The sequence below is a fragment of the Abramis brama genome (genome assembly GCF_963993115.1).
Source record: "Abramis brama genome assembly, chromosome: 8".
NCBI lineage: Eukaryota > Metazoa > Chordata > Actinopteri > Cypriniformes > Leuciscidae > Abramis > Abramis brama.
This window is the reverse complement of record NC_139970.1, coordinates 24,180,746-24,207,914: the sequence shown is the minus strand read 5'-3', so window position 1 is coordinate 24,207,914 and position 27,169 is coordinate 24,180,746. Positions and strand designations below refer to the sequence as shown.

The 27,169-nt window shown below is 37.8% G+C and overlaps 2 protein-coding genes across 6 annotated transcripts; both read right to left on the bottom strand.

Annotated features, from left to right (window-relative positions):
* Window positions 1-905: 905 nt before the first annotated feature.
* Window positions 906-8,705, bottom strand: LOC311087780 (kelch-like protein 9). 2 transcript variants are annotated; one of them, XM_084121207.1, is made up of 8 exons: window positions 8,425-8,705; window positions 8,009-8,052; window positions 7,296-7,566; window positions 7,019-7,151; window positions 4,256-4,452; window positions 3,309-4,155; window positions 3,105-3,218; window positions 906-1,736 (listed from the first exon to the last, which is right to left on the bottom strand). In XM_084121207.1, the coding sequence occupies exons 2-8, from the start codon at window positions 8,011-8,013 to the stop codon at window positions 1,240-1,242; spliced, it is 2,064 nt and encodes a 687-aa protein (XP_083977333.1). In that variant the 5' UTR covers window positions 8,014-8,052; window positions 8,425-8,705; the 3' UTR covers window positions 906-1,239. The 2 variants fall into 2 exon arrangements, with proteins under 2 accessions (XP_083977333.1, XP_083977334.1); XM_084121208.1 differs by having other exon boundaries at window positions 7,296-7,560; window positions 8,425-8,565.
* Window positions 8,697-26,892, bottom strand: hao2 (hydroxyacid oxidase 2 (long chain)). Of its 4 annotated transcripts, none has more exons than XM_084121216.1 (10): window positions 26,725-26,892; window positions 16,368-16,476; window positions 15,429-15,495; window positions 12,588-12,740; window positions 12,339-12,490; window positions 11,894-12,177; window positions 10,300-10,521; window positions 10,056-10,214; window positions 9,827-9,896; window positions 8,762-9,716 (listed from the first exon to the last, which is right to left on the bottom strand). In XM_084121216.1, the coding sequence occupies exons 3-10, from the start codon at window positions 15,449-15,451 to the stop codon at window positions 9,661-9,663; spliced, it is 1,119 nt and encodes a 372-aa protein (XP_083977342.1). In that variant the 5' UTR covers window positions 15,452-15,495; window positions 16,368-16,476; window positions 26,725-26,892; the 3' UTR covers window positions 8,762-9,660. The 4 variants fall into 4 exon arrangements, with proteins under 4 accessions (XP_083977345.1, XP_083977342.1, XP_083977343.1 ...); XM_084121217.1 differs by having other exon boundaries at window positions 16,368-16,473; window positions 26,725-26,846; XM_084121218.1 differs by lacking the exon at window positions 16,368-16,476 and having other exon boundaries at window positions 26,725-26,842.
* Between the last annotated feature and the right edge of the window lie 277 nt (window positions 26,893-27,169).

Here is a 27,169-nt window from a genome sequence, read left to right as displayed (position 1 = left end):
GCAGATATGAGAGAGGGAACATTCTTCATTCAGTTTTGACTGTAGTCTTTCACATTTACTCAAGTTATCTACAGACTTTGGGATAGTTGTTCTTTGGCTTCAGACGGTCTGTCTAATGACCTTTTCAAAACATGAAATCGTTATATAATGTTGAAAACAGTTGTGTTGCTCAATATTTTTGTGGAAAATGTGATACTTTTTTTAAAGGATTCTTCGAAAAATATAAACAGAACAGCATTTATTTGAAACAGAAATCTTTTGTAACATTATAAATATCTTTACTGTCACTTTTGATCAATTTAATGCATCCTTTCTGAATATAAGTATTAATTTAAAAAAAAAAGAAAAGAAAAACCTTACTGACCCCAAACTATATATATATATATATATATATATATATATATATATTTTTTTTTCTAAACTATACTATAGTGTATATTCTCCAGCCATTACTAAAAATCAAAAATAAGTAATTAACCCATATGCACTATTCGTGAATGTACACTCAGGCTCAGAGACCCCAGACAGTAAAATGTGATTTTGTAACATAATAATGTAATAAAAAACCCCAGAAAAAAAGGTAATATCACTCAATTTATTAATGTTTTATCTTCATTTGTGCCATGTTTGGGGGATTTAAGGTATTTTTAAAATGTTTTTTTTTTTAAATGTTTTTTTTTTTTTTTTACGCTAACATACAACCTGATATCATTCCAATTTATTTATTTTTGTTTGTTTGTAGAGCTAAAGTCTCATGCCATTTAGATGGAGGATTTTTTTACTTTTTTTTATTTCAGCAAACATCATTTGGGGTCAAAAAGACCTGAATAGCATATAATTAAACATTATAATGCAGGATTTTGTTCTGTTAAGAGAAATGTATACAAAAAGGTACCAAACACAAATTAACTGATTGAAAAAAAGTTTATTTTTTGCAAAGCATATAAAAGTATTTGAAGCAAAAATAAAACAGAATAATTTAGAGATGCAACATTAAGCACTGTGGCCCTCATATGTGGCATCAGTCACTGAAAGAGATTCAGTCAAGCACATTCAAAAACACAGTACAGTACGGTACACTAAGAGCTTTTTTACAAGCAAATGATTTTCCCTTGCCCCAAAGTGGCATGTTCAATAATCAAACCATTAAATCTGTTTTTGCAAAACACATCACTAGCAATGTGAAGCTAATTTCAGTATCTCACATGCAAAGGCCAATAGTGATATCAGAACATCTGTTCAGCCTTTGGATGTTGAAAGAGGACACTCTTGTATTTCAGCCTCATCCGTTGAACCTTTTGGACAATGAACTGTCATAGTGCAGGCCCGTATTCCTCCGAGAGGCTCGAGGACATTGAAGACCTTCTCCCACTCATCCTTCTCAGGGTCATAACACTGCACGATATCCACCATACACCTGCTGTTCCAGGAGTAACCACCCACCACGTAGATGCGCTCCTTAAAGACGGCCACCCCAACATCGCTCTGACCCCTGGGCATCGGAGCCACCACTGTCCACTGGTCAGATGCAGGGCTGTAGAACTCACAGCTTAGCACATCATCGTAGTCATTAGTCCCCCGGAAGTGGTTTCCACCCATGACGTAGAGACGGTCGCCCACGGTGCACATGCAGTGGAGACCACGAAGCTCCATCATGTCTGCTCGTCTGCTCCACAAGTCTCTATCAGGCTCATAACACAGCAGCTCTTTCTGGAAAGCATCTCTCGTGATCCCACCTGATGGTATAAAAGATGAATGCAACTTAATTAACAAATGGATGTTCATTTACCTTTTTAGAGGAAGCTTATTTATCTGTGCAGAAACACAAATCAGCAGGAAGGATGTGGTTAAGAGGATGAAGAATAGGACCGTTAACTTCAAGTCTTCTACTGAGACCAGACCACCACTTGCACAAAACTCAATCCACCACCAATGTCCAACAGTGTATATACATCATTGAAAAAGTCATAAAATTTCACACCAGTGTCGTTTCTACTACAACACAAATGATGTTTTGCGTTTTATATAGCATTCTGTGTTGAAAATGACTTGAAGATTTTTTTTAACCTTTTTGGAGTTTAAATGACTGACTCTCAGCAGTCTTGATAGGTCTAATTTTATAGTTAGCATTTAATGTAAAAATAATACATTTAAATTCATAATTAAATTAAATAGACTTTTAATTTATTTTATTTACTATTTTAAATTAATATAATTATATATTCACAAATATGATTTCAGCTCAACCTGGATTTTTACTTTGGTAAATAAGTACACAAACTTATGAAAAACTTTGTGTGGTGGTGGAAATGACACAAAAGTGCCTCTGTATTATTCTTTTTGGTTTCACTTTATTTTGATGGTCCCTTTAACACATTCTGTTGACTTTAAGTAACGTTGCAACTACATGTCTATTAACTCTCATTATAGTGTTAGTAGAGTATGAATAGACTGGTAGGGTTAGGGTTAGAATAAGTTGACATGTAGTTGCAAAGTTACTTGTAGTCAGTAGAATGTCTGTTGGGGAACATCAAAATAAAGAGTTAGCAGATATTAGGTAGACAGTCTACTAATACTCTAAAGTGTTACCTTATTTGGGTTATTGTTCCATAACTCAATTACTATTTTTTCTTCAAATGTCATTATTTTTTATTATGTTTGAATGCTTTGCAATTTTTCAAGCAGGAACATTCTCATGGTTTCACAACAGGCCTGCCATCCCCTTTTTTGACTGCGGTCTATAACCTCATATGAGTGACCCAGTTCAGCTTGAAGCAGCTCTGTTTCCTGGTTATCTGTTTCATGTTGCTTTTGAGTCTTGTTCCGGGAACTTCGCCATTAGGTGAAGATTGCAAAGTTGCTAAGAGACCTCTAAACAGTACTAAAAAAAAAAAAGAGTAATAAAAGAATTCTTGTGCAGTGCATTCATTAGACTCATGCTGAGGACTGTGGTGAATTAAGGCCACATGCTTTGTGAGCCAGATTTAATTACTTTACAAAATCTCCCCTCATTATGCAGGGCAGATGTTACCACATTAATGCACAATATAGTTGTCCTTTTCGCATTCATCTCACATTTTTGAGCTCCCAGTGTGGATACTCACCTGACACATACATCAGACCTCCATGTACCGTGCCAGCGTGTCCATAATGAGGTTCATGCATCGGTGCAACAAAAGTCCACTCGTTCTTGTTCAAGTTGTAGCACTCCACCGAATCTAAATGACAGACAGTTTTCTGTTTTTCCACAGTATTTGAAGGCGGAACAGAACATTCTGTACAGTGTAACTGCTAAAACATGTCCTTACCAATCTCCCCTGTGGCATTTCTCCCTCCAACAGCATAGAGCTTCCCCTTCAGAGCGCTCAGATGGAAGAACGTCCTCTTCTCATTCAGAGAGGCCACCTGCAACCAGCGGTCAAAGCGAGGATCGTACCTGTACGCGCTGTCAACAGCTGTCTTACCCTTGGTGTCATAAGTGCTCTGACCTCCTACAATGTAAAGAAAACCCCCTAGAAGAGCCACTCCGTGCTGGTAACGAGGGACCTCCATAGGTTGGAGGGCCCTCCAGGTGCCTCCGTCTTCCTCATCGTACAGCTTGAGCTCTTTGCTGACCACGAGTTGCTGCCTCATCACACCACCCAGAACCACCAGGTGAGTGCAATCGGATCGAATCCGGGTCCGTTCCGTCTGCAGCGCTGGCTGGAGGAAGGGAAGCATCTGATAGTTGCTGGCCTCCAGGAGGAGGTTGACACAGGCCGTGTCCGATCGCATGAACGGCACCACTTCCTCCTTTGCCACGCTTGCCGCTCCTTCTTCCATCTGGTCCTCCTGAGAGATCTGGAGGAGCTCAGCTGGGGACATCAGAGGGAAGCGGATGTGGCGCATCAGGGAGTAGGAAGCAGAACGACGCTCGCTTTGTTTATGGGACAGCCAGGCACGGGCGATGCGGTACAGCTCCATCTCAGTGAAACCCCTCAGAGAGTCGCTGGAGAGGGCGTACGTCATGCTCGCCTCGGACAACTGCAGGAGGCGGCCGCTCTGCATCAGCGCGGAGAAGTTCTCGCACACAAACATGTGGACGTGCCTTTGGACGTCTTCCAGAAGAAGATCTCTGGCAATGCGCTCCACTTCCACACAGTTTTCGATAGTGATCTGTCATGTAAAAAACGTGGCTTATTTGAAAACTGGCGTCATGCGCAGATGAATAATTAATGCAAAGGAAACATGAACACCACATCTTAAGTGTTTGTACCTCACTGCTAAGAAGCTGGTTGCAGAAGCTGAGAACGGGAAGCACCTGGAGGAAGCTCGCCGCCTCTAGTGTGTCCTGAAGGGTGCCGAGACTCAGGCTCAGACGAGATGTGTAGATGAACTCGATGATGTTCTTCAGGCCGGTCGTGCTCACGCCATGGAGCTTAATCTCCTTCAGCTCCTGCTCTCTCATGCCTCCTGACAAACCAAAAGAGAGAGGGAATTGATTTGATCAGTGTGGATCAGTGTGAAGTGGAGCGCAAAGAGAAAATGCTTTTCCTTGGTAGCCTAATTATAAACTACAATGTAGAAAAAATAAATAGACACGTTTGGACAAAATACTACAAATATTAACATTTTGGTGGATACTTGATAAGTTACACATAAACAGTGAATTCTGTGAATGTCAGTTAATGGCTTTTCACTGTAAATCAGAAGATGATTAGTTCTTTTTTTTTTTTTTTTTACAGTGTAATAATTATTTTGATGTTATGGCTGATCACCAATATAATATTTTTGTCTATACACTGTAAAAAATTATATGAGCAATAAGTTATGACAACATAAATTTTACATTGCTTTAACTCATCAAAATAAGTTAAGCAATTTTCAACTTATTTTTACATAAGTTTAATGTAATTTAAAGGTCTAGTTCATTATTTCAAATGAAAATTAGCCCATGATTTACTCACCGTCAAGCCATCCTAGGTGTATATGACTTTCAGACGAATACAATTGGAGTTATATTAATAAACACCCTGAAGCTTCCGAGCTTTATAATGGCAGTGGATTGCAACCATTGCAACCATCAGATTGAAGCTCAAAAAAGTGCATCCATCCATCATAAACAAACCCCAAACGGCTCCGGGGGGTTAATAAAGGCCTTCTGAAGCAAAGTGATGAGTTTGTGTAAGACAAAAATCCATATTTAAAACTTTATAAAGTAAATAACTAGCTTCCGGCCAAACGAACATACGGATTCGACTTAAGTGTAAAGCGCAACTTATGCGAGTAATGCAACATACTACTGATATTTACGCTACGCCATGATGCACAAGTTGCGTAAGTTGCGCTTTATATGCAAGTAGACTGTGTATGGCCGTTTGGCCGGAAGCTAGAATTTTACTTTGTGGCGTGTTAAGTATTAAAGGTCCCGTATTATGCCACTTTTCACAAGATGTAAAATAAGTCTCTGATGTCCCCAGAGTGTGTATGTGAAGTTTCAGCTCAAAATACCCAACAGATCATTTTTACAGCATGTTTAAATTGTCATTTTTTGGGACTCAGAAAAACGCGCTGTCTTAGTGTGTGCCCTTTAAATGCAAATAAGCTGCTGCTGGACGACCCAGGGGGCGGAGCTTCATGAGCTTGCGCTCAGTCTAAGGAAAATTTCATCTCACGGAATGATGATAATATCAGACACTCTCAGTAAGGGTGTTCATTTCAAGTCGGACAATAATGCCTACAGAGTCAGAGTGCTGTATAGAGATGAAACAGGTATAGTTTAGTAGTTTAATTACGGTTATTATAACGTATTTGTCATCTGCTTGTATGTATCCATTATTTATTAATAGCCTACAAGTCTGCTGTCTGAATGATGATCAAACATATACTGATGAGTTTAATAAAGTTTATTGTACATCACACAAAAGATGAAGCGTCAGTTTTACTTCAGAAAATCACCGTAAGAGCTGAGTAAACACAGTAAGTTATAAGAAGTGCGCAAGTATGAATTTCGGTAGAGTTGAGGGAGCATTCCTGTGGGCGGAGGTTAGTCAAAAAACGGTTCTAGTGACGTCATTAAAGAAGGAAGTAGAGGGATGTAGTCCAAACGGGCCGTTCGCTGTAGGCGACTTCTGTTAAATAAAATATCTCGCTTGGCATTGAACTTTGAGCTTTATAATTTTACAGATATTATTTATGCTATAACAGCAACATTACACACTAACTAAAGTTTGAAACATGGGATCACGAAGAACGGGACCTTTAATATTTTTTTCTTACACAAACTCATCGCTTTGCTTCAGAAGGCCTTTATTAACCCCCCAGAGCTGTGTGGAGTTCTTTTATAATGGATGGATGCACTTTTTTGAGCTTCTATCTGATGGTTGCAATGGTTGGAATCCACTGCCATTATAAAGCTCGGAAGCTTCAGGGTGTTTATTAATATAACTCAGACTGTATTCATCTGAAAGAAGAAAGTCATACACACCTATGGCTTGAGGGTGAGTAAATCATGGGCTAATTTTAATTTTAAAGTGAACTACTCCTTTAAGTCGAAATGACTTAAACATCCAAGTTGATTGTACTTGCAAAATTAAAGGCAGCAACTTTTATTTACATTGTAAATAAATAAAAATTTAGGCATCACAATGTTATAATGTACAGCATTAGGAGGGAGTATACATATATTTACTAAAAATGTAATTTAACAGTGTTCAAAATTATAAGTGTTTTTAAAGATTATTTGTAAGTGAGTGTTAGATGACGGCAAAGGTAATGCAAATCTAAACATAGGGGAAATGAGCATGACCAAGGAACTATCCAACATCAATCAGTATCGATAAATTAAATAAAACATCTCTATTATTGACTGATAATCAATATGGTACCAATTTTTTGGGGAGGGATAAATAGAGCCAGATTTAGCCAGAATCACACAAACTGATAAACAGCAGTTATATTAAACAACATATAAAAACAAAACAACAACTGTAATAAGCTTTGATAAGAGAATATTCTCCTCTTGTTTGGCGAGACTCACCCGTGAACATGGCTTTGAAGTAGTCACTGGCTGAAGCCATGATGACCCTGTGAACTGGGAAAGTTTCACTGCTGTCACCAGGTACCAGAGTCACATCGCAAAGTGTCTCATCACCACGAAAATTATCCAACCCCTGCGACAGGGCAAAATCTGCCATTAATATATACTATTTGCAGTGAAATACACCAGTCTTTGGTGTAAGTACACTGTATTTCTCTGTTTTAGGCAGTCAACTACACCAGTAACAGCCTGTTTTCTTATATGTCCTTTGTCTTACCTTGAGTATGGCAGTGCCATGCTCCGTGCTGTTGAACACTTGTATTTGTGGCCTCGGAGGGGCACTGGGCTTTTGAGACACTGGCGGTTTTGAGGGGATTACAACTGGTTTTGGTGCAGGTTCTGGAGGTTTTGGAGTGGTCTCAGGTGGTCTTGGAGGAACCACCGTTGGGGGTTTGTCTGTTTGAGGAGGGGGTCGTGGCGGCTCCCTCTGCGATCTGCTTCCTATTCGTGAAAGTCTGCGATGCAGTTTTCCTTCCTCCCCACTGTTTCTGAAAGAAAATCATTTTTAAAACTTCTACAGTCAGAGGGCTCGCAAAGGTGTGAGAGGTCCTACATGCGATTGTTCACATGAAAGACCCACATTCCTCATTTCCTCTTATTGTATATTATTTTATAATAATATAAATATTTAGTTGACCATTTTTATTCAATTCATACAGTTCACTAACCAACTGCATAATTTTATGTACTTTATTTTCACCCTTTTCTGATTTCTGTATCCTGAGACGCGGCCTCAACAAGAAAACGTGTTTTTTAAAAAACAAAAAAACAAACAAAAAACTAAACTAAACTTAAAATCTATTTTAAGGGATACAATACAACAATGAAGAAATGATGTATGAAAGTGCAAAGTTAATATATACAACATGAATCCACCTGTCCTTTAATGAAAGGCCCATGATGCAATATCTTAAAGCAATCAGAACTTACCCCATGTTTTTTGTGTCTGCTTATTTGCTGTCCACAAAGGATTTCTGGAAGAAAAATTAGAACAAATGGTTCAGTGTTTCACCAGATCTGCAGGAAAAATATTTGGATCAAAGTGTCTAAGTTTCAACAGCAAGTTCAGAAAGGGGAAGTTAGCGCTGCCATCTATGTGCAACGAGCACAAAAAAGATGCCGATTACACAGACACGGCCTCATCTCTATATGCGTGTGTGGAATGAGGGAGTTTCTTTAGTTAAGATCACAAAGATAATTGGCAGATAAACTTAAGCTAAATACATACTTCTAAGTAACAGTACTACTCTTACCCATCCTCTTCAATGCACTGACACACAAAAGTAAAGTTTATAAGAGGGGGGAAATTCAGGAAAGATGGACTACATGAAATGAAAGGAGCTTACCGAGACGTGGTGCTTTCTCTGGGGGTTTCAAATGTGTCTTCTCATTATAACACAAAGCATCATGCTGTGATCACATTCAGTCGACACAACTGGGTATGTAGAGTCTGTTTACCACAACCTCATTGACTTCCTGTGTCACTTCTCTCTCTTTCTCTTTTAAACACACACACCCTTGCATGTTATTTCAAAACGTTCTCTCTTCCTCATTTTGACATGTTACTTATTATAGGCTTCAGTTCATGCTTTAGCTCTTTCTTCTGCTGCATCTGCACTGTGATGTTGTGTTTGATACTCATGAGTTGAACCCATAGCTGCTGTAAAAGAGGAAGACTGATTTGCATTTCTTTTATGTGCTGCTTTAGCAGTTTATTTACTGTATAGTGACTGTAAAAATGGCAAACAAAAAAGCTTCATGTTAAAGATCCAAGGAAAGAACCAATTACCAATTAAACTACAGAAAAATGCATGGTGGCCCTTTAAAAGCTGTACAGCCATTGAATTAGTTTTTTTTTTTCAGAGTGAAAAATCTAGTTTACCTCATACAAAAACTCACACCATTATTACTTTCAAGAATCTCATATCGTTTAGTTTTACCACACTGTATATTTTAACCAAATAGTAACTTAATGTTCAATATCATCCATTCAATACTAATCATAGTCTCAATTTGTTACAAAATCAGAAACATTGCACATTAGTTTGTTGCCAGCTACAGAGGACATCTTGAAAACCACAATCATGAAGACACCTTTGTTATCTTTGTGCATTACTGACTTAGTCAAGCAAATCGCTCTCTTCCTTAGTGAAATACATACAGTGGAGCTCATTTACCAGACTATTATCTTCTGTAGAGCTGCTTTATAGTTGAAATAAAAGTTGTAATTATAACCGAAAAGATTATATCCTGAAACAGATGATGTTTTGTCTTTTGTATTTTAAAAAATGCTACATAAATAAATGAGACCTTTACTTTATTACTGAGTGGAGATTCATCAGGTACTAAAATAATTCACTATCAGTCAAAATAGTGTGGAATTTATGTAGTGCAGTTCATAATAAACAAAAACTGTATTAAAACAATGCAGACAAAGTGAACATTTGCTTTAATGTCATTCTTGTGACTTAAAGCAACAGTAGTTTCCTGAATACATTTAGTATTAATAGTGGATAAAGTGGACCTTTGCAGTGCTCTGCTCTCTGTGCTAAAGTAGAAATGACTAGAGTCCTTTTTGCTGTTCAAAGTCTGGAGAACTGAATGAGGTTCCTGTTGATCTCAGCAACATTTCTGCAACCTAGAAGAATAAGAGGCGATTTGAGGTGAAGACAAATGTCAGACAGCAAAACGTGACCCATTTTTTGTTATGAGACACGCGGCACATTGCATGTTACACAGTAGACTGACCTGACAGCGCCATGGATAAGCGAAGCTCATCCTGTAGTATCTGCAAGATCTCTCTCACTCCGTCCGCCCCCTGTTCAAAACATACCTTATATGAACATCTTATCTGCACCAATTACATGCAAGTATCCCAAAATTTGTTAAAGCTAACTTTAGAACAGGCTTAAGCCGACTGGTGCAAATTTTCAAGCATCAAAAACACACAAAAAAACACTGATTTCCACACAGTTACCTTGTAAGCGAGACCCCAGATTGCTGGTCTGCCAATAAACACACATTTGGCTCCCAAGGCTATGGCCTTCAGCACGTCATTGCCAGTGCGGATCCCTCCGTCCATGTAGACCTCGACACGGCCCTGCACTGTATCCACAATCTCAGGCAGGCAATCTATCTATGTGACATGTAAGGTCAAGATGTAAGCATCTGTATGATGGGAATCATATTTTAACTACAGACACATTGATAGAGTTCCTTACTGTTGCGGGACCTCCATCCAGTTGTCGGCCCCCATGATTAGACACAATTATTCCCTGGACGCCATGCTGTACAGCCAGCTCTGCATCCTCTTTAGTAAGAATGCCCTTGATGATTATAGGCAGCTGTGTTATAGACTGGAGCCAGCCCACATCCTTCCAGCTGATCGACGGGTCCAGGGTATTAGCTGGGGTCCCGTACTTCTCCTGGGATTCTGCCTGGTCCTGTACAGAGATCCAGAGGGATTCATACAAACATACAGTGCATAACAAGGCATGCTCAAACACACAGTGCTCATACAGGGAGCGCAAATTTGAATCCAGCTCGCAATATTTCCCATTACTTCTCCCCATTATTTCACTGCTCTACTACAGTATTATAAATGAGAAAAGTAAAAAAATTAAACAATAAATAAACAAACAAATTAGTGCTGTCCACGTTAACACATGCGATAAATTCCTTCCAATTTAACGCGTTAAAGATATTTAACGCAATTAACGCAGCATCCGTTTTTCTGTCATCCTTTGGCTAGCGTTACATTATATGATCTTTTATTCATGCAAATGCTTTTAAACCATTCAAGCGCGAAAAGACAAAGAGAGCACACTGTCTGTGAATGTCCTATGTAACACACACACGACACACAGAAAGACGCAGGCCAGTATCGTGCGCAAAGACAGCGCGCTAGAATAGAGTTCTCTTTCTCACTTGAACGAATAATAACATACACAATTATGCCAAAATGCCCATTTTGTCGAGTGTCCTCTTAAGAGCAGTTTTATATGAGTTAAATAAAGTCTTAAATGAACGTAAAGAGTTGTGAGAAAAAGTGTTGTGCGTACAATCCGCATATGCTAAAATCTAGATTTAATTCATCATTTATTCAGTGCAGACTGTTTAAATATTTCCTAACTGTTAGACAGGTAGGAAGGGCACAGGTAAATATTACATTTATTATGGGTTTATGTGAGTATTGTTTTAAGTTCACTTAAATTAAAAGTTGTTATTTTTTTAAGCCTAATAAATGAAAAAAAAAGAAAGAAAAAAAGATAGCTTTCAATTACACTGTAATGTTGAATGGCTATAATTAATGTTTAAAAAATAATAATAATTCATCGAGACATCATTAGCTGTATTAGTATTTGTGATACTGGCCTTCCTTCAAAAAAAGATGCCATTAAACAAATATTTAAAATATACGGTCTTTATGTTGTTTTTACATTAATTTGGAGATTAAAGGTCCTTGCACACTGAGTCCGAAATTTTCGCATGCGTTTTTTCGTATTCATGATTCGGTGGCTCTCAATTGTCAAAACACTATTCAAAATGCTTGCTACGGATGCGAAAATGCAGAAAATCTAAACTGATCCGAATGTTTTTATGACGGACGAAAGTTTCGGAGGCAGTGTGCAAGCGTGATTGACAAAACATGAGGTCGTATTTATTTTTTAATGTGCGAAAATTTTGGATGCGAATTTCGGACTCAGTGTGCAAGGGCCTTAGCTGTGAAATTATTAAATGATAAAATATATTTAAAAATTTTTTTTGATTTTTTTATTGTTTGACAGCACTAACATAAATAATTTGTTCCCCTACCTGAAACATCCCATCAAAGTTCTTGACCTTCAGGTGAGGTGGGAGCTTAAACTTGTTGCGTATGTCATTGCGGCGTTTGCCAGTGTAGGGCACGTCCACTGTAAACACCAGAGCTTTGTAGCCAAGTGCCTCCACTCTGCGTATAATCTGTTCCGAGAGCTTACGGTCCCGGTACAAGTACAGCTGGAACCAACGGTACCCGTTAGGTGCTGCTTCTGCGATCTCCTCCACTGAACATGTGGAGTATGTGCTGGTTATGTAACAGGTGTTCACCGCCTCAGTGGCTGGGAATTGAAAGAAGAGCAGAACGGAGAGATAAGATGGAAAAGAGTAAAGCTATAGCTTCAGATTCAGCTTCAGTGTCCATCTAGTGGCTAAAGTGTTGCATAACACAGGAATTAGTGCAACTAAATCCCTTCATCGCACTCAGTCGTCCTCCTCTCACCTCTAGCAGTGGCCAGTTCTCCCTCATGCCATGCAAGGCAGTGGAAGGCTGTGGGCGCAATTCCCACAGGGAAGCTTATTTCCGTTCCCAGCACAGTGGTCTGAGTGTCATTGATCGACACATCCCGTAAGATCCGTGGCCTGAGGCGGATCCTGAAAGAGATATTTTCATATTGTGTGAGATTAGTTACAAGTTTGGAGCATAGAGTTGCCTAATAGAGTATATGTGCATTTAAAAGCAGAATGGTACCGCTTATAAGCCAGCAGGTTGTCATCTCTGGTTGTACATTCATCAGATCCGGCTTCATAGTAGTCCCATGTTGCCTTCGAGAGGTGCTGCTTCGCATATTCCTCAAAATCAGTCAAACAGACCATAGTCATTTCTGCACAAGCGCCTTCCTCGCTTAAAAAAAAACAAAAAACAAAACAGTCGTGACATCATCAGTATGTACACAGCTGTACACAACATAATTTCAGTATTAATATCACATTATCACTGATGCAGGGTTTACATTCTAGAATCAATATATAAAGAGAAGTATGAACATCAATATTAGATTACCATTTAGATTATTTACTTTTCCAAGGTCAATGAAAAGATATATCAACAAAATGAGTTTCATATTTTTCATGTGATACTTTTCCAAGAACAATTTTACACTAGTAAATGATTTAAACACATTTCAAATGTGCTACATAAACATTTGAACACATAACAGATTAGTACTACTCAAAACCACTGAACAGATTCTGTTCGACCTGCATTCGGACAAAGAATCAGAATATCTAAAGGTGTATGCATCTTATTTTTCAACTTCAGGTTGAATATTACAGTTAAATGGTATCATATGCAACAACTCTACCTTGAAAACACAAACAAGAGGCCTGTTTTACCTTTTTATGTTGGTTTAGACAAATTTAGGTCACAGCACAGTGGACTGATCCGGTGCTTTTAGCCAACTACCTTTGGCAGTCAAAACACTGATTAACATTAAAGACTGAACCAGGGTGGAAACACAAGTGGGTTGGGATTAACTTTGGAACTCTAGCTATGAGCCAGAACTTGGCTTTTACAAAACCCTGCATTCCCGTACTCAGACTTTATGATTACATAGTGAACTGGAAGGTATTTTCACACTAATATTTGTTAGAAAATCAGTGTTTCAATTAGTCAATAAACTTCATTTTTATGCACTGCCACTGAAAGTTAATAATTAAAGCAGGACACCAGATCTTGTAGTCCTCAGAAACTCTTGACCTATGGACTTAATCAAGTACTGCTTTTAAAGGACTGAAGCAACCCGGTGTACTATCAGTACTCATCTATCAGTTCACGTAACTCTGAAAGAGCCCAAAACAACCATATGCTACAAATACTGGAATAAATTATCAGCATTCTAACTCCAACCCAAATCTCTGGCTATAATGGACTTATATGCAACCAGCCTGTGTGCAATGTAGTTTTGCTAGCAAATGGGGCCTGGGACAAACCCCTGATGTTTATTGTGTTTGCAGTGGCTGGAAATGTGCTGACCATAGAATAAACGCATGTGCACGCAAGTGTAGCCTCCCTCACACTTCTCTACATGTGATGCAACCTGCTCTGTCCAACTGACCAGTGAGATAGCAAAGTCTGAGTGACAACATGTCAAATAGTCAAATAAAATTCTGAGAGATGGCCAAAACTGATATATTTGTATATACATTTATACCATGTTACATTATTTCTTCAGAATACACAAGGCATCTCATTCTTTTTTTCAAACTTTTTTTAGACATGTTAAAAAAAAAGCGAGACTAATAATAGTAAATATAGCTACACATTCAAAATGATTAACTTGTAATGCTAACATACAAAAGTAAGGGGTCAGTAAGATTTTTTAAATACTTATATATTTTTAGAATTTTACAAAAGATTTCTATTTCAAACAAATGCAGTTTTTTTTTTAACTTTATAAGAATCCTGAAAAAATATGATTGAGCAGCACAACTGTTTTTAACATTGACAATAATAAGAAATGTTTCTTGAGCAGCAAATCAACACATTGGAATGATTTCGGAAAGATCATGCGACACTGAAGACTGGAGTAATGATGCTGAATTTTCAGCATCACAGGAATAAATGGGATTTTAAAATATAGTAAAATAGAAACCAGTTATTTTGAATTGTAATAACATTTCACAATATCAGTGTTTTTATTCTATTTCTGATCAAATAAATGCAGCCTTGGTGAGAATTATAGCATTAGAATTCTTTGAAAAACAAACAAATCTTTTGAACAGCAGTGTGTTAATCCCTTAGTTTACACACACAGACACACACATAAAATATCTAAAAAGGTTAGATTAGATATTTATGAAAAAAGAAGTATGAAAACTTTACTATTCTGCTAAAAAGTACATACTGTGCCATTTTAATCATATAAAAAATTAACTAATTCTGCCCATTTTGCCCTTTGACACTCAAGACTGCCAAGTTACTCAGTTATTTATAAATTTACCTCATGTCACCGCTTACAGTGTTTTATTTCACATCACAAGCATTCTGATAGTCATTTAAGCAAGAGCTTAAACTCCATTCCTATTATTGCTCAGATTATAAATACTTATGTCAGAAATTGTCACACGTATATATGTTCTTGAGGCAGACTGACAGTAGCCACTATACTGAGTAATGACTAACAAACATGCTATTCAAACAAACATCAGATTCCATTTGCAACAACCTGCTAATGCAACTTTTTTGTGTCCATCCAGAAAGATTTAACTTTTGGACATTGTTTTTTCAAATGAAATGCTTTATTTATTAGTCTTTTGTTGGCAGAGTCTGTCATTAGAAAGAATTATGCTATTGTACAGCATCAACTAATACAGCAGCAATTAACTTGTCTCACTGATCCTGTTCAAATCAAACTATACCACATGGTTTACTCACATACCACATGGTTTACTGACACATGGCCTATTGTTCCTTTCTCTCTTAAATAACCATCTTCCTATAATTGGTTTGTTCTACATAAAGCCTTTGTTTTCGGCATAATGTATAATAATGTCTCTCATGTTGTGTGTTAGCAAACTGCTAGTCACTTACCTATTAACGCCCAAAATGTTCATATTGTTATGGCACTCCAGTTCTGCATGTGTATGACGTTCACAGTCTAGGAAAAAGCATTTAACAACACAAGATTCATTTTTTTTTTGTCTAATTCTTTTTCTTTTATGAGCCTTCATCTTTTGGTCCATATGTTGTCATATGTCAGACAACACAGGCCTCTGAAACAGAACAGATGAACACTAGGTGGCGATAGTAAGCAAATAAAGACATTTTTAGAAAGATTTTGAGCACATACTCAAAATGTTGATGCACACAACCCTACTTATCAACGTTTCTTCAGGGACTACAAGCTCCAACCAAAGTCTGGTAAAATCTTAATAACAATTTTTCCTCTATGATGATAACCTCATAAAAGCAATGTTCAGGAAAAAATTTACATGAGATAAACTAAAAGTATTAGTTTTGCAGTAAAAAGCCTAAGATCGGCTGTAGTGATGTGCTTTTATTCATGTGACAGCTCTCATCTCACACAATTTAGCTGCTGTCACTCATGTTTTAAAGCATTTCGAGGACCAATCGTAAAAGTGGGGCTGTTTTTGAGATCTTATATTATTTACCAAATGTATCTCACTGGAGGAATCCATATCAAAGCCTATATTATTTTAAAAGCTTGTTTTATATGACTTAAAAAAAAAATAATTATATCCAAGTTAATTACTTTTAGCTACACTTTTAAAAATTGCCATCTAGATTCCATGATGAACCTTTAACATTCATGTAATCTTCATTTCACCAGAGGTTCTTTATAGTGGTAAAATGTTCTTTTAAGAAATGATCACTGAAAGGTCCTTTGGGGAATCGAAAATGGTTCTTCTGTGGCATTGCTGTGAAAATCCCCTTTTGGAACCTTTTTTTAACTTGTGTGAAGTCATTTGTACCCTTCCTGTGTGGGTGTGTAGTTGCTGTATGTCTTACCTTGTCACTGAAGCTCTTGATTTGCTCCTGAGATGTGTACTGTGTTTCCCTGGCTCATGTGTTCAGGTAGGATTGTACAACAGTGGCTCAACGCTCTGCCTCCGGGCTGCTGCCCACGCACGCACACACACACACACACACACACACACACACACACACACACACACACACACACACACACACACACACACACACACACACACACACACAAACAGAGACACACACACACACACACACACACACACACACACACACAGAGACACACACACACACACAAACAGAGACACACACACACACACACACACACAGAGACACACACACACACACAAACAGAGACACACACACACACACACACACACACACACACACACACACACACAAACAGAGACACACACACACAGAGACACACACACACAGAGACACACACACACAGAGACACACACACACACACACACACACAGAGACACACACACACAGAGACACACACACACAGAGACACACACACACAGAGACACACACACACAGAGACACACACACACACACACACAGACTAAGAGTCACTAAGCCCTACAGTCAGCATTAGCCCAGTCCTCGTATTGTACAGGGGTGAAAAAGACCAGAAACAACTTTTTGTTTCAATTGAATGCTTGGAGTGAGGGTCACTGGCATTTCATCAATGTGCTTTTGTGTGTTCTGACTTTCTTTCTGAATATTTTTCTGAATCTAGCCTACGAATAAATACTATATTGTTGGCTCTGTGACGAATTGCTTTCCATGTTCCTCATTTGTAAGTAACTTTGGATGTAAATATTTTGGACAATATACTATTTTAGTTATTGTGAGTACAGTTTGACAACAATGAGGATTTTATGCCACCACTTGATTCAGTAACTTTAAAGAGAGAGAGAAAAAAGAAAGAGACAAATAATAGATACATTTATTTAATAATTAAATAATAATGGAGAAGATACACTAGGGTTAAAATGTTTGGGGTCTGTACATGTATATAATGCAATGTATTCCTGTGATTGAATTTTCAGCATCATTACTCCAGTCTTCAGTGTCACATGATCCTTCAGAAATCATTCTAATGTGCTGATTTGCTGCTCAAGAATAATTTCTTATAATTATCAATGTTAAAAACAGTTGTGTTGCTTTTTATTTCAGTGATAGTAAGGATTCTTCGATGAATATAAAGTTTAAAGGAACAGCATTTATTTGAAATAGAAATCTTTACTGTCACTTTTGATTAATTGAATGCATCCGTGGTGAATAAAAGTATTATTTTCTGTAAATGTTTGAATACAATGTATTATAAAGTGTTACAAAGAAAGCTTTATATAGAGACTATAAAGGTTGAAAGTCCCCATGTTAGAGGAAAGTATCAGTGTCTGAACTCACCATGAACGAAACAAAACTCCACTTAACGCCATTCATGCCATGCATGTGCTAAAACTAAAATCAGATTCTCCCTCTATTTCATTACCTCTATATTCCACTTACTGAATTTAGATCAAATTACAATATTGACACACAGTATTTCTGTGAGTGTGCCTTTTTATTTTGGCTTAGCAGAGAGAGTTTTGAGGGCCAGGCTCTTTGAAAGCAGAAGGGTTTTACTGAGGTGTTAATTGTGTTAATCCACAGATGGCTCTGATGTTAATCATATCTTTCCATCTCTTTCTTCTTGGTTTCTCTACTCTGCTTCAAACACCCAACCTCTCAGTCATCTCAGTTCAACCCTTCTCTCTTTCTTTCTTCCTCCCTCTCTCTTAAATTTGAAGTGAGGTCTGGGTGGAAAACCTTTTTCACATGCTGCTGCTGCTGTCTGCGCCCCTGGGCTACTACACCGTTAGCCCACAACATATGTGTTAGATTGAGCAGAGAGTTCTCCTGCCCTGGTCACAAACTTTTGTCTTTACCTCAACGCTCGCTTTCTCAATCTCTCCTTCCATCTCTCTCTAGGTCTAGTGGTTGAGTTCAGTTTGAAGAGTTAATGGTTTTTTCTTCTCTTTCCTTTCGTTTCACATCTTTGTGAATCAAAACAGCGCCTACTGCTCGTCACAATACAGCCTCCAGATCAAAACCACCCTCCTCTGTCTGTCAAACACAGTTTGAGTTCATCACACATGGATCTTCACCACACATTATTGAATGTATGACTGTGTTTATGCATGTATGAAAGAGAGACCGAGGTCAAATGGTCAGACGCTCTTTTTCAGAACTTAAATCTGTAGAAAAACGGATAATGTAATGGCAGAAAAGTATCTTTTCAGTTAAGTTTATGGGCATTTCCTTCAACACAATGCAATGCGTAATTCAAAATACAGGTAAAACACGTGGAAAATCAATACAAAAAATCCTTCATATTAACACGCTACATTGGATAACACTTAATAATACGATGTGCTAACTGTGGCGTCTGGGGTCTCTTGCCTCTGTCACTTCACTGTCTGAGAATTCAGAGGATGTGGGACCAAACTCACTAATAAAACCCCTCCTATTCTTCTTAATTTGTCAATGTCAATCTCCGTCACCCTAATGTCGTTATTTCTCTGGATCTTTCTTTCTCTTTCTTTGTAGGCCTGAGACAGCTCATAAATCTGGAGTTCAGATTGATTGATGGATATATAATTGTCTGGTGTTTTTGCATGTGAGAGGATACAGAAACGCAAGGGAAAGTGCACACTCAGCACATTTTACATTGATGATTTACCCCGAGGCATTACTTATTCCATTTTATTTGGAAGATAAATGGATTACAGGCATGGAAATCAAGGGAAACCACCACCAAAAATGATACTTTGATGGCTTCAGTTGTGACGATCCTGCTTGCAGTATAACATTTGCGCCCGTTTTCACAGACAAGGCTTAAGCCTAGTCCCAGACTAAAATGCATGTCTGAGCCATTTTAACTGAAAGCAACTTGCTCTGATATCTCTAAATATGACAGTGTCATTGTTTTGTCTCAAGATGCACACCAGTAATGTTTAAGGCACGTTTATAAAAGCTAAACTTAGGACTAATCCTGGCTTAATTCAAGCCCTGTCTATATCCTACGGGCCTAGTTACATTTTGTGAATTCACTGTCTGAATGGGGAGTGTTGTTGAACTAATAGCTAACATCAAGACACTTGCATGTGAAGAAAACACTCCCTGCTACTCCAAACAACAGAATATACAGTTGCAGTAGACAGTAGAAAGGTATAACATCTAAAATAGTGACAGTTCATGTATTCTAGCAGTGTTTATGCCTTATATATATTGTGCAAAACCACTTTTATTACTGATGGTCATTTGATTTTACAATTAGCAGCCATAAATTTGTTCAGACTAAGAATTTATTCTAACCCTAATATTTTTTTTCATATGAAGTATTTGACACACACAGAAGAGTATTATGGTTTATATGCTTAGAAAATACCCATTCAAAATTGTAAAAAAATTATTTCAGACTCTGTTATACTGTATTCTGCTTGGTCATAAATATATGACACATTCATAAACACGTGCTAAATAACCTACAGTCTCAACTTACTTTAAAATGTTTAAAACGTGTACAAGACATTGACATGTTTAATTACTGTACTGTAAGGCCCAATCCTAATTCTATTTTATACCCCTTCGACTACCCCTTACCCATGCCCCTTGAAACAGAGTGGCAAGGCGTAGGGGTGAAAATATTCCTCTAAGAAATGGGACACCACTACTACACCGTTACACGTCATTATACATCGTCGCTAGCGCCTACGTCACAGGAGATGCGCCAATGTTTATCACAAACTTCCAAGATGCCGTCGTCAGCTGTAGTCATCTCAATTGTGTGGGTTACAGCTATTTTTTTGCATTTTTCTTCTGAAGTTCGCAGAAAACAAAGGAGATGACGATATATTCGACACCTAAGTATTTTTGGACTTCAGGAAACGTTGCTCATTGTAAGCGCGAAAACGAATGAGCCTCCGGGTTTCCTCAGGTGTCCCTGTTTGATAAAGAACATCCAAGACTGGTTGACGAAACTGTGTAAGCACTGTTCGTTTATATCGTGTTCACATATAACCACAAGAAAACAATGCGTTCATAGCAGACGTACGGTAAAAGATAAGCCAATTCCCTGCCGCAATTACATTCACCAGTTATCAGACATGAAAATATGTTGTGGGACTATCGTTAACGAACTTCAGCGATTTTTTTGCAAAGGTTTCTTTGAAGAACATGACCGTAAATATGAACACAAGATTGAATGTGACACAAAGAAAATTATTATTGGCAGTCATGTTGCCTCTGTAGCTGGTGTATGCAGGTACATTTCTCATACCCCTTCGTTTGAAGTGTGGTCCCGAAAAATCTTTGTTTCAAGGGCTATCTGGCCCTTCCCCCTACCCCTACCCCTACCCCTACCCCTCCAACCAAAAGAGAATCGAGACAACCCTACCCCTTCAAGGGAACGCGCAAAATGGAGGGGTAGGGCCAAGGGGTAGGGGCAAGGGGTGAATTGGGATTGAGCCTAAGTCTCTGCTGTTTAGAAAGTATTAATGTTAATTGTGGTGGTTCAGCACTCTGGATAGCTCAGGATAGCTGGATAGCTCAGAACTTAATCTGGATTTAACACTCCCTCGAACCTCCTCACTAACCAATGTAGCGCTTTCATCAAATTAATAATAATTTAAACGAAGAAAATGTATCACTTTATTTTTAATAATGTCTTTAGCAGTTCTGTAAAATGGTATCTGAAGCTGCGGTCTGCAGGGTCTCCGTACTTTAATTTTACAAGTGGAAATATTTGCATCTGAACTCTTAAATGAGCTGTCTAGTTGTACTTTGTGAAGTTGTATAAATACCACACCAACATTCTAACAAACTGCATCTAAAGCTAATTCATATGAGAGCACCATTTGACCAATCCAAATCTCCCTCATAACTTTGGATCAATTTCATATAGATGTTTCTCCTCACTGGCAGAATTGTTATGGCCCAGGTAAGTACCAATCACCCAAAAAGCTAAATGAGTTCAAGCACCTTGATTACGTTAAACTAAATCATGGATATTTGTTCTAACTGATGCGCTCATTTTCCCTACTAAGTAATACACTAAGAAAAGAATTGAGTGCTCATTTAGATTCAGCTGCTATCCCGAGTAATTTGGAAAGGATCCTTAAACTATTGTTGGTTTCCAGTTACAGAGCAGTAAAAATGAGAATGATGTCAGATTGACTTCTCTTGTTGGGACTCTCCTCTTCTGTCCACATCTAATCAACAATCTAATCTAAATCATTATAACGCAAACTCATAAGCTTAGAAATAATTTTTCTGTAAACTGTTGCATTAGATGCCTAGTCTCCACAATTAAACACAATAAAGATATCATATATCATACGCTCCCACATGATGTCAAGTTTGTGCTGTTTGTTTTGATGTTTGTCTTTTGTTTTTTTCTCTGTATAGAGAACAGTAAAGGCAAGTCACGAAGGCCACATCCCTTGCATTCACCATGCTCGTACGGGGATGCTGCGTGACATTAATTCATCACAGGACTGCGGGAAAAGCTGATGATGAGAGTCAGACATTCAATTTGTTACAGCTGTACAAAAAGAGAGAGAAAGACCATTTTTCAGGACACCAATCACTCTAGAGTCTCTAGAAGTCTATATAAATGCACTACAGAGCAGAGGCATGTGAATGTTTTCACTGGGTTTTATTTTTAATGATACAGAGCAGATGTTTGCATGTGAGTGTGTTCATTTTAGAGAGGAAGAAAAAGAAAAAAAACTTCACAGAGAGATGTAAAGCTGTCCATCAGAGAGTGACCACTGCAGTGCACTGGAACGTTGGCCAAATTATTGGCAAATACATTGCAGTAACAGACGAGTAAAGCATGCTTTTTATTGGCTCTGAGGATTCAGTGGAATGTTAAATACGATTAAAGATCAAGGTGTGTTTGAGCATCTCTATGGCTGTGCATGTCCAAACCATTGCTCATTAGCTCATGCCACCCAGAATGTCAATCACCCGATTAGCTTCAATGCTAAAAAAATTTTGTCCGTTCAGCTCCACACACCAGACTTGCTCGCCAAGACAGATGTCTCTGCACACACTGCACTGACATTAGAAAAACAGTCTCAGGGTGACAGAGACAAAAGCATATTTGCGCGAATGAAAAGTGGCGCCACATTAGCTTTACACAAGTTTTGTTTTATTAAACAAAGCATGAAATCATCCAAAAATCAGCACTATCATATGACAAATGAAAAACAAACGCCTTGGCAGGGCTCAAAGGAGCAAACCTGCTTGAAGACACCAGTTTTGCATCTGTGTGAGTGAATGTATTTTTTATTTTTTTTTACATTGCAAGCCACTGCAGAAGATCTTTAGTCAAGCACACACACCAGCGTTGGGGAAGTTACTTTGAAACTTTTGCTTTCCAAGCTACGTGTTGATCAATTTTTAAAGTAAAGGATTTCATTTACTCAAAAACCCTTTGTTTTTTGCTTAAAGCTATCCGAGTTTTAAAAAATAGCTACTAAAAATGGAGCTAGATATTATGTTTACTCTCTAACACTGATTTTAATGATGCAAAATAAAAGCTTAATGTTATTCATGATTTATGAGGATTTTTAAAGAAGGCAGGAACTTGGATGACAAAGAAAAACAAGAAAGCGGTAGAAAGAAAGGAGGAGAGGAAGAAGAATATGCCACGTAGAAGGGGGGAAATGACGTCTTTATACGGACCTCCTGAGGCATCCTATAAGAGCAAAAGATAGCAAATATGCTTTGAGCTTACTAGCGCTCTGCTTAGCCAATGAAGATTCAGCAGTAACGTGGCAGTTATTACTGTAACCAGAGCAGATAAAAAAAATCGCCACCATACTTTCATATGTCCAAATTTGCAAAGTGACAGCCTTAAAGGGATCTTATCCTCACAACTCACACCATAATGTGGCAGAATACGCCGGCAGTATCGGACGATCTGATTATTTAAGAATGAAAGTGAAGCAGGATATAACACACATCACGGTTGCGTCTATGTAAATGCACAGTTGTTGCTCGTCTGTTACAAACAGGTTCCTTCAGACCTGTTTCCTGTTAAAAGTTGAAGTCTCCACTACAGAGATTGAAGCTAGCAAGATCCTTAACGAGGAGAATATCAGTTTTCCTGGCTCTTATGATCTGCCACTCTTATGTTTCACTTTCAAAGCTCAGCTCATTCTCCAACTTCCCACAACTTCTCTCCCTCGTTCCGTCTCACTCCTACAGTTCTGCTTCTTAGGGGGAGCTGATAGAGACATAAAAACTACAGCACAAAGACACGCACACGCATACCACACTTGTCTACAAAGCTCTTTATCCTCTGATGAGCTGTTTATGGTCAGGGATGTCTGGATGAAAAGATTTTTTAAGAATTCTTCTTAGGCGGCACTGAGATACATTGGGTCCTCCTGGATAATGAGACAGACAGACCTCAGCTTCTGTCTGGCTAAACTCTGAAGTTATGCAATCAGCATGGAAACCTGCACTCTTCACATAAGAAACATTTACTGTTTCACTGTAGCATTAAATAGATATTTCACCCAAATATGAACATTCCGTGATTATTTCCCTAGTGAAAAAAAGTATACTTTATTGTATTTGAAATATATTCCCTTTTTCAATAGTATATACATTGCAAATATACTAACAACATTTTTTGAATCTTTAAATATATTAAATGTATATTAGCATCATGCTTTTACCTATTTTCACAATACAACTTTTAACACACTTTAAAATAATTGTACTTAAAAATATATTTTAGAAAAATATACTTGAAGTGAAAATTCTGTTTATTTTTTTAAAAGTGTATTTATTTGCACAAATATATTTTAGGTATATTTTAACTGTGCTGGAAATGATAATTGTAACAATGCATTGAAAGTATACTTTCAAAATACACTATAGTAAACAATAGTATTTTGTACAAAGTATAGCTAAGTTTTATTTGTCTAATAATGTAAATTTGGTATTGAAGACACAAATAAAATACACTTTAATATCACTAATCAAGCATGTAATTAGTCCCTACACAGGCATCTTAAAATATACTAAGTATACTTGAAGTTGGTCCAATTTAGTACACTAAATACACTTAAAAGTTATCCTTTACTACAATTTAATTACAACTAAAATATACTTAGTACAAAATTACACTTCAAGTTAACTAATCATTAACACAATTGAAGTATACTGATAATTAGTCTGGCTGCAAGTATACTTAGCATGTTTTTTTTTTTCACCAGGGTTGCTCACCCTCATTAAGGCCCCAATATACTTCAAGCAAAATGAAGAACAAACTGATGAGACGTCATTTCGAAAAAAATCAGGAGCTCGGTTTGGGAGTTTGAAACAGCTTGCCAAAGCGAACTTTCCGGAAAAGTTTGCTACGGCTGGTAAACACCTTCGTACTACCATTGGTCCGTGGCGATTACGTAATAGGTAGGTGTGCGCGGAGGCTTCGCCTTCTTTTACATGGAAATCTTTTCAGGTTCATTTCTCCTGTTCAGTCTGTAGAGGTCAGACGTCTGTGAGTGAAAACATGGAAACACTGGAGAGCTGCTTTACAGTAGAAAATGAAGTTGTACTTCTGATGAAATGAGACACTGATACTGTTTTTCATGTTTAATACGGTAAAGTTGATTTTAAGCAATAGTATTGTTTGAAATTATCTATAGTATAAAGTGCTATGTAAATAAAAGTGTTTACTAGATTGCAGAGCGCATGCAAACATATGATCAGATGCTTTTCTTATGCTTTATATAAAAAAAAATGCTTGCTGTTTTCTCAATTTTGTTGTGTGTTTATTTTAATATTGAGAAGAAAGCATGCAGCACATTTACATATTCATCTAAACGCCGCTCTCAGCAGTGTAAGCGGTGTCAGATGTTCGCCAACAGTATATCGCTTGTCATGTATATTTCAAACTTCGTTTTACCCCTAAGCGAAAAACAAAAAAGAACTTCGCTGTGAGTATATTGGGGCCTTTACCACAAATCACTGAAAATTACTTTTTTGTAGCGCTCAAATTTTCAATTTTTTTTAAATTTCAATGACGATTTCTTGTCACAATTATAAATGTATTTCTCATAATTTTGACTGTATATCTCACAATTTCTCATATGTGCAACTTAATTTCTGACAACTGCAACCTTATTTTTCATAATTGCGACTCTCTCATAATAACAACTTTTGTTTCTCATTATTTTGACTATATCTCATCATATTTCTTTATATCTCTATTTCCCCTGTACTTGTGAGTTTATTTCTTTTTTTAAACTTTATCTCACAGTTACACTTTTAACTCTGAGAAATGGGCAGAAATGGGCTTCCATATGTGGTTGAGTAAATAATGACAGAATTTTTAGTTTGAAATGAACAATCTCTTTAAGAATAGCACAACTTTTAATGATTCCAAAGCTGTGTGAATCATTCAATAATTTCTTGACCCGCACATGTTCAATGGCAAGAATGATATAGCAGTTCCTGTTTGTGTGTGTTGTGCGTGTGAGATCACCCACAGATGGTTACGCCTCATGCATATGCTGGTACGCACTACCTCTCAGTGTGACTGCTACACATCAGATGAACTGCTTGATGAGTGAAAGGCGAGGAGATTTCAGCTGCAGCCCGGTGCGTACTACTGATTTCATATGCTGTCCAGATCTGTGAGCTGGAGTCAGTGCCCATGGTGCAGAGGGAGGGCTATTATTCATCGATGTGGTATTTATGAGAGGAAGGAAAAGGTCTTTGATAGAGAAACTCTTCTCTGCTCCGCTCTACCACATATACTCGTGTTCCTGGAACCCTACTGTTACAGAGGAGGCTCCCGTACCGCCTCCTCCGCACCACCGGAGGGATCCGTCTCCAGAATATTAACCATTTCCTACCGAACTCAAATTCCCATCATGCCTCTCACCTGGGACTGATTGTGCAACACACCTGCACCTCATTTACACACACACATAAAAGCCACTTCCACACACCACTTCTCTGTGAAGTTTTGATTTGCCCTGGCCATCATTTCTGAGCGTTATTTGCCGTGTTTGCTTTGTATTTCTGACCTTGGACTCTGCCTGTGACTCTGATCTTCTCTGCGTTTCCTCCATTGCCCTGTCTGCTGTTGATTACCCTGCCTGTCCGACTGTTCTAATAAAAGCTGCAAATGGATCCGGTGCTTCATTACACCTACACTCTCCTTTGCTCCCAGCCAGTATCTGCATATCTCTAGTGTCCAGCCTTTTCCCATTCACTCCATATTGTGTGAAATGTGATAGAGAGATTGGGTAATAATAGGTGTGCATGTATTTAGGAAAAAGATCAACTGACTTACTGATCTGTGCACGTGCCAGAATTGTTGAGTCTGGTACCAATGCTGATGAGAGTCTGGTGTTGTAGCTCAGGACTGCTGCTATTCTTCTGGCTTTCCTGTTAGAACAGAAACAGGAGAAACTCAAGGGCTCATAATCAATGCACACTATTTATTTGATACTTTGAGCATGAGAGATTCAAACAGAAATAGCGAAAGAGGAGCAGAGATAAGAGATAAATTTGTACACTGAGCTCAAATTCCAAATGCCATTTTTATGCACATGAAGGGCACTGCAGGATTTGGCTGGCATATAGTTATTTATGACCTTAGCTGTCATTTTAAAATGCTAGGTTGCTTTCATGCAACCAAAATAATTATGGTTTCAAAGAAAAAGTTCTAAATATGCATATTTTCATTTTTGTCCTAAGGAGAGACAGAAGACTATAGGACAATATTTTAGCTATAT